Source organism: Mus pahari, chromosome 9, assembly GCF_900095145.1.
Source record: "Mus pahari chromosome 9, PAHARI_EIJ_v1.1, whole genome shotgun sequence".
NCBI classification, from domain to species: domain Eukaryota; kingdom Metazoa; phylum Chordata; class Mammalia; order Rodentia; family Muridae; genus Mus; species Mus pahari.
Window position 1 is genome coordinate 48,077,190 of NC_034598.1, and position 11,830 is coordinate 48,089,019.

An 11,830-nucleotide genomic window follows, 5' to 3' on the forward strand; every position below is an offset into this window, starting at 1 on the left:
TGTGTGTGTGTGAGTGTGTGTGTGTGTGTGTGTGTGTGTGTGTGTTTTATTTTGAAAGGGAATTGGCAAGAGCAAAGGGTGGATATGAGGGGATGGGGGATGAGCAAGACTCAGGTACATGATGTGAAACTCACAATGAATCAATGAAAAGATTTTTAAAAATCAATGACAATGGGTGGTTTCAGGAAACAGGAAGGGAAATAGTCAAATTGATTGAAAAGTAAAAAAGTCAAATAGAAAAGACTAACAAGACTGAAAGTCGGCTCTAGGAAAAGATACACAAAGGCGATAATCTTTAATAAGACTACCAAGTAAAAAATTTAAATAAGCAAAATGGTAAATAAGCCAGTATAACTGATAGCACAGAAGTGTGAGCCATTGGAAGACCTTGTTGTAAATTATTACATGCAAACTAATTGAATAACCTAGAAGAAATTAATAGATTCCTAAAAATGTACCATCCACCACGACTAACTTGGGACAAAACAGTAAATCTACAAAAAAACAAAAACAAAAACAAAAACAGTGGTGCAATCAATAACAAAGTCTCCTGGGAAATAAATGACCAAAGTCTGAGGGTATGGGAATGTCTGTTACCTTAACATGATCTTCAGGTTTTAGGTACGAGTTCTGAAACATCACACCGCATCCCAAACTGTGGATGACTGTACATCAAAAATAGTAAGTTAATGTTAATACTATAAAATAAGGGCCATCGAGATGCTCAGCCTGTGAGTCATGACATTGTTCCGTTTCTATATAGCACTGATCCACTGAACCATCACAATGGCGTATCCTGATATCACAGCTCCACTGTAACACACGGTGATATTCTGTGACATCACAATTGTGTGACAATTGTAATGTCACAGCACTGAGTTTGGCTCCCAGGACCCACATCAAGTAGGTTACAACTGCCTGTAACTCCAGCTCCAAGGGACTCTTTGTGGGCGACTGCTCTCCTGTGCACACATGCTAACACAGTGCCACCTAGTGACATCACAGTTCACAAATCTGCCTCCAGTGTGCTGTGTTCTGTCATCACAATGCTCCATCATTTTAATTACACAACAATTTGCTCAATTTGCTGTCACAAAGATGCACTGTAATGGCCCAGCTCAACTGTAATACCACAATATTCATTTTGCCTTCACAGTGTTCCACTGTAAGATGGATGCTACATCCACTCCAGTAGTGACAAGCACAACAGGCCCCGAAAACCTGGGCGCTGTCCCGAGGCGAAAAGTTCACAGAAACTTAGTCTCCTAGAATAGTGGCATCCTGTATAACAAATGCTCCAATGTCCTTGCTTTAGTTGGTAAACGGATCTGTGTGCTTTCCCTTAATATTGCTTTATTATAAGTGCTTCTAAGGATTGAATTTTTTACATATAGCTAAGTTAGATTCTTCACCAGTCCTAGGCAGTCAGTCCTTGAGCTGACCCTGGGCTTGGATAACTCACTGCCCTACACAGTAATTTACCATTATCTAGGAAGAAGGAAGTTTGTAATCTAAGGAGGAACCAGAGTAGATACTTGGAACTATAGATAGCAGAGTTACACCCATACACAAGTATTTACAATGGCCTAGGGGGAAGGTGGACTATACAATAGACTAGAATAGGAACTATGGCAAGGGCATGAAGCCCTTGCCCCTGGCTTCTAAGTTTAAGCTGACTTTAGGTGGAGCTTTTCTTGATCCCAGTTGTTAACATTGAATTTTATCCCAGTTGGTTCCTGCCAGTCCTTCTATGTTTGCATTNCTCTGTTTTGTGTAACGTCCCTATTTTCTTCTGTATAAAATGTTTGATGCTCGATTTGACAAATTACATTCAGATCCAGCACACTCTTGTGTCTGCATCTGTCAATTCTCTTTGCCCATCTGTAACTGGAACCCGAGTTTTGCCCGTGGATCGAGGACCCAAGTGAGGTTCGTCTGTGGCAGATGGAATGCCCCATTTTTACATAACAGTGTCCCATTAAGCTACCACAATGAAACATGGAAATCACAGCTCCCTTGTGATGTCACAATGCTGCATTCTGTAATACAGAGTTCAACTTTGTCTTCACCATGTTGCACCTGGTGCTCCATCTTGACATAAGAGGACTCAGTTGGTCCGTTGCTGTGGTACATTGTGATGTCACAGCTCCAGTGTGCCATCACGGTGCCTCAGTGGACCATTACCATATTACATTGTGACATCACAATGTTCCATTATAATATCATAGTGCTGCATTGTGATGTCATTGGTTCTAATGCTATATCACAAGGACCCATCAGGCCATCACAATTCTCCACTTTATATGACAAAGCTCAATTATGCCCTGACATGGTGTGTTGTGACATCACAGCTGCACTCTAACATCACAATGCTCCACTGTGACATCAGTGATTGCACTGTGACATCAGTGATTGCACTGTGACATCACAATGCTCAATTGTGCCAGCATGAAGCCACCTTGTGATGTCACACTTTACCATGACATCACGATACTCCATGTTTATATTAATGTGCACACCTGACATCACAGAACCATTATCACATAATGCTCCATGTTTTCATAACCCACAGTCATCACTGCCATCACACTAGTACACTTCAGCTCTTCTATCACAGCACAGTGTTGCATCATGGCATCACATTGTTCAATTAACTTTAACATTGCCACGCTGTGACACTGAAGTTTCTCTGTGAAGCCACACGGCTGAATTCTGCCATGGAGATGCTGCATTTCTGCCATGATAAAGTTACAGATGCCCTGGCAACACTTTACTGTGGTGTTACCTTTTTCCCAGTTTAATGCTGCATGGTGTCATCATGGCAGCACTATGACAGCACGGTGCTCCATTGCTGAATCACAACACACCATTACACCACCACTATCAGTCAGGGAAGATGGCATAGACAATAGGCAGCTATGATCTTCTAGAATCTCCAAGGAATAGATTGAGTGAAGTTGGCTAACAGCCAAAAGAGGTGGGTAGTAGCTTATGATCTAGTTTAGTAGAATAGGAAACTTTACAAAGCAACCTGGGTGAGGAAATCAAACTTGTCCCAGGGGGGTTGGCAGGCCTACCTGGTCTCTCCCAGAGAGGGTGACTGGGGCCATAGGGCAGAGAGCTTCAGAAAATCAGTACTGCACCCTAAGTAATTGATACTTTAAAGAGAAAAAAGGGGGGGAGAAAAGAGGCAAAAGCTCTGCAGAGCAGGGACAACAGGAAGACCAGCCTTGGGAAACTTTCTCTTCTCTCACAGGAGCAGAGGCAGGCGCTCAGTCACCTCAGGTCCATGAGTCACTCTCTTGGGAAACTCAGAGCAAGTGTCACAAGACTACAGGCTGAAACCTGGTCAACAGAAAACCTCTAAATAAGGGAGAGAAACTGAGTCAGAATCACTGAATCACACAGTATTCGGTCAGACACAAGGTTTCCAGGCATCCAAAAGGTCTGCCTAGAGGAGCATTTACAAATGATTCCCAAAGGGCTACCCTAAGGTGTGACCAGCATCTATGACCTGATTTCATGAAGGCTGACTCATGCTGATTTCTGTGCCCCTAGATCTGGTTGCAGACCTAATTCTAAGAATCTCCTCTCTCAATGTTATGTAAATATTGCTCTCCAATTAGTCCCTGATTTGTCAATAAATCTAGCTGACCAGCCAATGATTGAACAGGGAGAAAATTGAAGTTAAGAGAGAGAAACACCCCCTGATGCAGTGTCCATTCCTATGATTCTAGCACTTGGGAGACTAAAGCAGGAGGATTGACACAAGTTCAAGACCATCCTAGGCTACATAGCCACATAGCAAGACCCTGTCAGGGAAAAAGTAACAGCAATTGTCTGACACTTTGATGCCCAACTACATGGCACCGAAGATTCAAAGGAAAGTCTAGGCTACTTCAGTTAGCTCTTCTCTTCTCACAGGAGGTCTGGGTTACTAACGCTTCTGATATCAGAAGGTAACTGGTAAAGTCCCTGTGCTCTTGGGATTCAAACAGGGTGGAGTACAAGAGTGGAGGAAAGAAGAAACAAACCAACAGAAATATATATTGTGAATAATTATGAAGATTTGAAAATGTCTGTTGAAGGTTGATGGTTGATGAGTGTGGGGTGTTCCTGGAATGCTTCCTGGGAGACGCAGCTCGAGGCAGAACCTCCAGCCTTCCTCACATCATGACTAACATTTGGGCTGTACATCACGGTAAACCGAAGTTAATTTGGGACGGTGCTTGGAAAATTATCTGCATAGAAAACTTTGTTGTGATTTTTACTATATAATTATAAAGAAACTAAAATATAGGCCACTAGAGAAGTGTTTAAATATTGATTTATGTAACAGTTCAAATACTGTATAATAGTTTAAATATTGTTTTATGCAATAGTTCCCAAACATAGCTTGTGTCTGTAAACATGTATTTTATATTAGGTTTTATACCTGAAAAATAGCTAACTGGAAGGCATATAAGGCACACCTTTAATCTCAGTACTTGGGAGGAACAGGCAGGTGAATTCTCTATGAGTTCATGGCTAGCCCAATCTCCATAGCAAGTTCCACAAAAGCCAAGGCCACATGGTGAGACCCTGACTCAAAACAGCAACAACAAAAACTGATAATGTTGGGAAATTCTTCATTAATGATGAAAAGTATATCATATCCAGTCATACCTTCTTAGTGTCAAGTATTGCAGAATAATAGATGCCAGAAAGTCTAGAATGAGTGTGCATGAATCACTATGTGTCTGTCATCTTAGATACTTGAGTGGGATACAACAGCAGATAAAAGACAATTATATGTATGAACAAGGGAACAGAAGCTGATGATCTCCACAGTAAGGTGAGCCCTCAAGAAGTCCAGGGGTTCACCACCTCCAACATCTGAAAGCCTCACTGTAAGCTTGCTCTGTGTTCTTACTGTTCAGACACTGTGTCTATCTGAAAGTAGATCTTTAGGTCAAATTTTCATGCATCTTGGTACATTGCTAATCCACATGTCTCATCTCATCCTTGATCAACTGAGGAAAAGTGAGTCAAATTTAACTTATTCTTCCCACCTTAAAAAAAATTATTAGGGGGATAGAAAGATATCTCAGTGGTTGGGAACATTGACTGCGCTTCCAGAGATCCTGAATTCAATTCCCAGCAACCACACGGTGACTCACAACCAACTGTAATGGGATTCAATGCTTTCTTCTGGTATGTCCGAAGAGAGCAACAATGTACTCACATACATTAAATAAATAAATAAATAAATAAATAAATAAATAAATAAATAAATAAGCAAACATCAAATTGACTGTCTATAACTTCCTCATACTTCCTTTTCTGGGCCATTTAATCTCAACTCCTTCCTGACCTTATAGGATTTTCCTGCCCTGAAATTTGTAGGAAGAGGATCTGAATTGGGCTATAAAACATAGTTAAAAAGTCTTGTGGAGAGTAATTTAGCAAAGTATTTCAGAAACATTTTACTCAGGAAATCTATTTCTGGAAGGTATACTGGAGAAATTGTAGGTAAACACAAAGATGGAGGTGAGAACATTTATGTCATTGTCCATGACAGAAGTTAGTGTCAGTGAAGGGTGTTTCTTAAGATTATTGTATACCCACATTAGAATATGACAGAGACTTTGATGGTACATTTGAGGAATCATGGCACAATGTTCAAATGTAGTGTAATGAAGTAGGAACTGTTAAAACACAGTTTAGACAATATAATCTTGTTTTAATTTTTTATGAATATACATTTATTCAAACACAGAACAAAGGCAGGCAGGTAGCAGTGATTTCTCACAGACATTATTAACATTTTGTTGATAGTTATATTTTCCTCTGTATATAAATTTCTTGCAACTAGCAGCGCTTCTTTTCACAAACTTGGAAACTCAATGCTGTCTCCAGGCCTTCATTTATAGTTCCTTGAAAACCTGCCTCTGATACTCTCTCTGTGTGAATAACAACTGAAAGGAGATCATGAACAAGCAATAGCTGGGTTTACAAGAAAAGGGAGATGTGCTGGATCCATCCAACCAAGAACCGACGTGGACACCGGGTGAAAATAGTAAATAGTTGGTTTCAAGAATCTATCTAGGGCTAGATCAGACTTCAGACCAGAGTCTGGAGGGTACAGAGATGTGTGTTCTCCCTAAGATCAAAGGAGGGAATGAAAATCATACCTTTGAAGGCAGTAGAGAAGAAGTCAAGTAAGGGACACCAACATCTCAGGAGGATTGCGGGTGTTAGGGGTCAGTCAGGAGACAAGTAACTGGATAGACCACGCCTACAGCACTACCAAGAGCTGAACTTTCAGGCCAAGCCAGCCACTCCAAGTCCCTGTCCCTATCCCTGTCCCCCAGCAGGTGTAAGTGATGTCAGAGAGAAAGGCTTCAAATAAGGACTCACTGGGGAAGCAGGAAGACAAATATCTCAAGTACATAGACACAGAAAGGCACAGGAGCCTCGGCCTTGATCAGGAATTACATCATCTCACAGGGTCATCTCAGCTGCCTTCTCTTGACCTCTGTTCCCATCTATGTTCACCCAGCTCTTCTCTTTGAATGAAGCATAGTCAAGGCTTAGGACCAGGTCCCAGAAGCTGAGTTCTGAAGAATATTATCTGTGTCTTGGACATTCACGCTGGACACAGGCTGAATGCACCCTGTGGATTACAGATCTCAGATTCTTTTTCCTTATGAATGTCCAGGAATCTGGCTCTGAGCTCCAAACTCTTAGGAAGAAAGTAGCATGTTGTAAAGGACCCTAACGGTATCTCTTCACGAGCCGCCTCATGGCCCCTGTGACCTCCTTGTTCCTCAGACTATAAACAAAAGGGTTGCACATGGGGGTGACAACTGTGTAGAACAGGGTGATAATTTGGTCTGTGTCACCAAAGGAATCGGCCTGAGGCCTCATATAGGCAACAGTCCCAGTCCCAAAAAAGAGTATGACCACAAACAAGTGGGAGGAGCACGTAGAGAAGAGCTTTTGACGACCCTGGGATGTTGCAACCCCAAGGATGGTGACAAGAATACAGGCATANGANGCCACAATCAGTAAGAAGGGNACGAAGATAAAAGTTATTGTGACAAAGAGGTTCCCCACTTCACCCCAGAAAGTGCTTGCAGTCGCCAGTCTCAGCACAGGCAGGATATCACACAGGAAGTGATGGATCGTGTTGGCCCCACGGAAAGGCAACGTGAAGATGAAGATGGAGTGAGTAGTGCCTGAGATGACACCTGCAAGATAAGAGGCCCCCACCAAGCCTGTATAGGTTCCCTGGCTCATCAGGGTAGTATAATGCAGTGGACAGCAGATGGCAGCATACCGGTCATAGGCCATGGCAGTAAGCAAGCAGCATTCAGCAATGCCAAAAAGGGCAAAGAAATACAACTGAGTGAAGCAGCTGGCAAGAGGGATGGTGGGGCAGGAAGACCGGAGGTCGGCCAACATCCGAGGCACAATGGTAGTGGTGTAGAGGATCTCCACCACAGAGAAGTGACGCAGGAAGAAGTACATGGGGGAGTGGAGTGCAGAGTCTGCCAGTGTCAGGAGGACGATCAGAGAGTTGCCCAGCAAGGTAACAACATAGATACACAACACACCCCAGAACAGATGGCCCTGGAGAAAGCCAAAACGTGAGAACCCCAGTAAAATAAACTCTGTTATGTCTGTATCATTATCATCCCCCATTTCCCCAAAGCAGACTAGGAATACAAAAATTAAAAAGGGAAGCCAGAGAAGGGTAGCCAGCTGGAGACAAAGGCTGCAACAGTAAGGATGAAGAGCTGTCCATGAGAGCAGCCCAGCTTGCTGAGGAAGATGCTGGGGATGCTGGGGATGCTGAACAGGATGCTGAAGAGGAATCGCTGCTGCTGCTGCTGCTGCTGCTGCTGCTGCTGCTGCTGCTGCTGCTGCTGCTGACTCTAACCCAGAAAACACACCTTGAGAGAGGAAGAAAAGCCAGACACTGAAAGATCTTCCTGCTCTTTCAGGCTTCTTCAGACAAGCTTTGTTCCANACTTTCAGGCCAAGCCAGCCACTCCAAGTCCCTGTCCCTATCCCTGTCCCCCAGCAGGTGTAAGTGATGTCAGAGAGAAAGGCTTCAAATAAGGACTCACTGGGGAAGCAGGAAGACAAATATCTCAAGTACATAGACACAGAAAGGCACAGGAGCCTCGGCCTTGATCAGGAATTACATCATCTCACAGGGTCATCTCAGCTGCCTTCTCTTGACCTCTGTTCCCATCTATGTTCACCCAGCTCTTCTCTTTGAATGAAGCATAGTCAAGGCTTAGGACCAGGTCCCAGAAGCTGAGTTCTGAAGAATATTATCTGTGTCTTGGACATTCACGCTGGACACAGGCTGAATGCACCCTGTGGATTACAGATCTCAGATTCTTTTTCCTTATGAATGTCCAGGAATCTGGCTCTGAGCTCCAAACTCTTAGGAAGAAAGTAGCATGTTGTAAAGGACCCTAACGGTATCTCTTCACGAGCCGCCTCATGGCCCCTGTGACCTCCTTGTTCCTCAGACTATAAACAAAAGGGTTGCACATGGGGGTGACAACTGTGTAGAACAGGGTGATAATTTGGTCTGTGTCACCAAAGGAATCGGCCTGAGGCCTCATATAGGCAACAGTCCCAGTCCCAAAAAAGAGTATGACCACAAACAAGTGGGAGGAGCACGTAGAGAAGAGCTTTTGACGACCCTGGGATGTTGCAACCCCAAGGATGGTGACAAGAATACAGGCATAGGAGGCCACAATCAGTAAGAAGGGGACGAAGATAAAAGTTATTGTGACAAAGAGGTTCCCCACTTCACCCCAGAAAGTGCTTGCAGTCGCCAGTCTCAGCACAGGCAGGATATCACACAGGAAGTGATGGATCGTGTTGGCCCCACGGAAAGGCAACGTGAAGATGAAGATGGAGTGAGTAGTGCCTGAGATGACACCTGCAAGATAAGAGGCCCCCACCAAGCCTGTATAGGTTCCCTGGCTCATCAGGGTAGTATAATGCAGTGGACAGCAGATGGCAGCATACCGGTCATAGGCCATGGCAGTAAGCAAGCAGCATTCAGCAATGCCAAAAAGGGCAAAGAAATACAACTGAGTGAAGCAGCTGGCAAGAGGGATGGTGGGGCAGGAAGACCGGAGGTCGGCCAACATCCGAGGCACAATGGTAGTGGTGTAGAGGATCTCCACCACAGAGAAGTGACGCAGGAAGAAGTACATGGGGGAGTGGAGTGCAGAGTCTGCCAGTGTCAGGAGGACGATCAGAGAGTTGCCCAGCAAGGTAACAACATAGATACACAACACACCCCAGAACAGATGGCCCTGGAGAAAGCCAAAACGTGAGAACCCCAGTAAAATAAACTCTGTTATGTCTGTATCATTATCATCCCCCATTTCCCCAAAGCAGACTAGGAATACAAAAATTAAAAAGGGAAGCCAGAGAAGGGTAGCCAGCTGGAGACAAAGGCTGCAACAGTAAGGATGAAGAGCTGTCCATGAGAGCAGCCCAGCTTGCTGAGGAAGATGCTGGGGATGCTGGGGATGCTGAACAGGATGCTGAAGAGGAATCGCTGCTGCTGCTGCTGCTGCTGCTGCTGCTGCTGACTCTAACCCAGAAAACACACCTTGAGAGAGGAAGAAAAGCCAGACACTGAAAGATCTTCCTGCTCTTTCAGGCTTCTTCAGACAAGCTTTGTTCCACTCACCCAGGAAATAGGAGCAGAGACTGGGGACAAAAGCAGCTTCCTTCAAGAAAGTGGGTGAGCAGACACAAACAATCTGGCAGAAGAAAGGGTCCACTCAGAGGCAGACCGTGGGTGGGGAAAAAGCAAGAGCAGGAGACGATAGGAACACAGAATTGAGGAGCAGAGGGCTATGGAGTTTTTACCTGCAGATGGATCCCCACAGCCCTCAGGGTTCCTGTCCCTGGAGCACACCACAGCAGTTCAATTCCCTGCAGAGCTGATTCTCACAGAGGGCAAAGGGGGGAAAGTGGGGGAAGATGGAGATGGTGAAGGAGCTGGCTTCCTCTTCTTTGTGCCTAACTATAAGTTGTTGGCTTGGGTCTGGCAGGTCCTCCTCACACCCTCAGGCAAAGAAGAAGCCATGTGTGGAGAAGGCTGTCATATATAGAGTTCTTTCTCTAAGCATGAATGGAGCTGGCTGGGCTCAGAAGCCCAGTGCTCTAACCCATTTCTCTAGGTGGGACTTCCAGCCATTGCCCCAGAGGCTGCCCTCTGCCTTTCCCACTCTAGGAACTGGAGCCTAGCATCCTTCTGTTCCTGGAAACGCCTTTTCTCCCAGGGCTGGAGACCCACCTCCCCGGGGATCCAACATACTCTTCTCGTCTCCTCATACACTGCACACATGCTGTGCACAGGCGTACATGCAGACAAAAAAAAACAGAATTCCAAGTAAGTCTTGTGGTAGGCGCTACATATACACACATACACACACACACACACACACACACACGCACACAAACACACACATACACACGTGCGTGCATGCACATGCAAGAGACAGAGAGACAGAGACAGACAGACAGACAGACAGACAGAGACAGAGACAGACAGACAGACAGAGAAGTCATTCTTAAAGTGTGGGAACTAGACAGATGCTTCAGCAATTAATAGCATAAACTACTCTTGGAAAAGACCCACTAGGTTCCTGGCACCTATGCCAGATTGCTCATAACCACCTGTAAGTTCAACACCAGGAGATCCAATACCCTCTTCTGGTTTCTACAGGCAGCTCACAAATACAGGAAGTATGGTTCAGCAGTTAAGAGCACTGGCTACTATTCCAGAGAACCCAGGTTCAATTCCCACTGCCTATACACAAACACATAATTTAAACTAAAATGAAACTTTAACTTCTCTTACATGGGAATGTTCCGTTGTGTCTTCTCGAAGCACATTCTGAATGGACAGCTGGGTTGTGATAGCATGATGTCCATGTGTGTTATTCAGTGTCTGTATGAGTCATTCACATCGTCCACCTGTGTCATCTACAGTGTCCAAGTGTGTCATCCACAGTGTCCATGTGTGTCAGTCACAGTGTCTATGCATGTCATTCACAGTGTTCATGTGTGTCATCCAAAGTGTCCACTGTGTCATCCACAGTGTCCACATCCATCATTCACAGTGTCTGTGTGTCATGCACAGTGTACACATACGTCATCCACAGTGTCAATGTGTGTCATATACAGTGTCCTTGTGTGTCATTCACAGTGTCCATGTGTGTCACACAGTGCCCATGTGTGTCATTCAAAGTGTCCACATGAATCATGTACACTGTCCACTTGTATCATCCAGTGTCCATGTGTGTCATTCACAGTGTCCATGTATGCCATCCACAGTGTCCATATGTGTCATCCACAGTGTCCATGTATGTCATCCAGTGTCCATGTATGTCACCCACAGTGTCCATGTGTGTCAGTCACAGTGATGTGAGTCATCCACAGTGTCCATATGTGTCATCCACAGTGTACACGTGTGTCATTCACAGTGTCCATGTGAGTCATGCACAGTGTCCACATGTGTCATCCACAGTGTCCATGGGTGTCATTCACAGTGTCCATGTGTGACAACCACAGTGTCCATGGGTGTCATCCACAGTGTCTACGTGTGTCAGCTGTAGAATCCAAAATAAGTTCAAGACAACCCAGCACCTTCCTTTCTGAAAGGACTTTCCAAACTAGCAGTGAAAATGACCAGACTAAGCCTGCAGCTGCCAAAACAAGATTACCAGTTCTCAGAAAAATAACCATAACAAAAATAGCAGTTCCCAGAAAAATTCCCCTGCCCCACGTCACACTGAAT

The 11,830-nt window shown here is 44.7% G+C and overlaps 2 protein-coding genes across 2 annotated transcripts; both read right to left on the reverse strand.

The window, feature by feature from the left end:
• Positions 1-6,756: 6,756 nt before the first annotated feature.
• Positions 6,757-7,686, reverse strand: LOC110326090 (olfactory receptor 9-like). Its single transcript, XM_021204260.1, has one exon. It carries the CDS (start codon positions 7,684-7,686, stop codon positions 6,757-6,759), a length of 930 nt encoding a protein of 309 aa, XP_021059919.1.
• Positions 7,687-8,428: 742 nt separating this feature from the next.
• Positions 8,429-9,460, reverse strand: LOC110327088 (olfactory receptor 9-like). Its single transcript, XM_021205812.1, has one exon. It carries the CDS (start codon positions 9,399-9,401, stop codon positions 8,472-8,474), a length of 930 nt encoding a protein of 309 aa, XP_021061471.1. The 5' UTR covers positions 9,402-9,460; the 3' UTR covers positions 8,429-8,471.
• Positions 9,461-11,830: the final 2,370 nt, after the last annotated feature.

Excerpts from the sequence above, each read along its gene's own strand:
- LOC110327088 (XM_021205812.1), bottom strand. The coding sequence starts at position 9,401 with ATGGGGGATGATAATGATACAGACATAACAGAGTTTATTTTACTGGGG.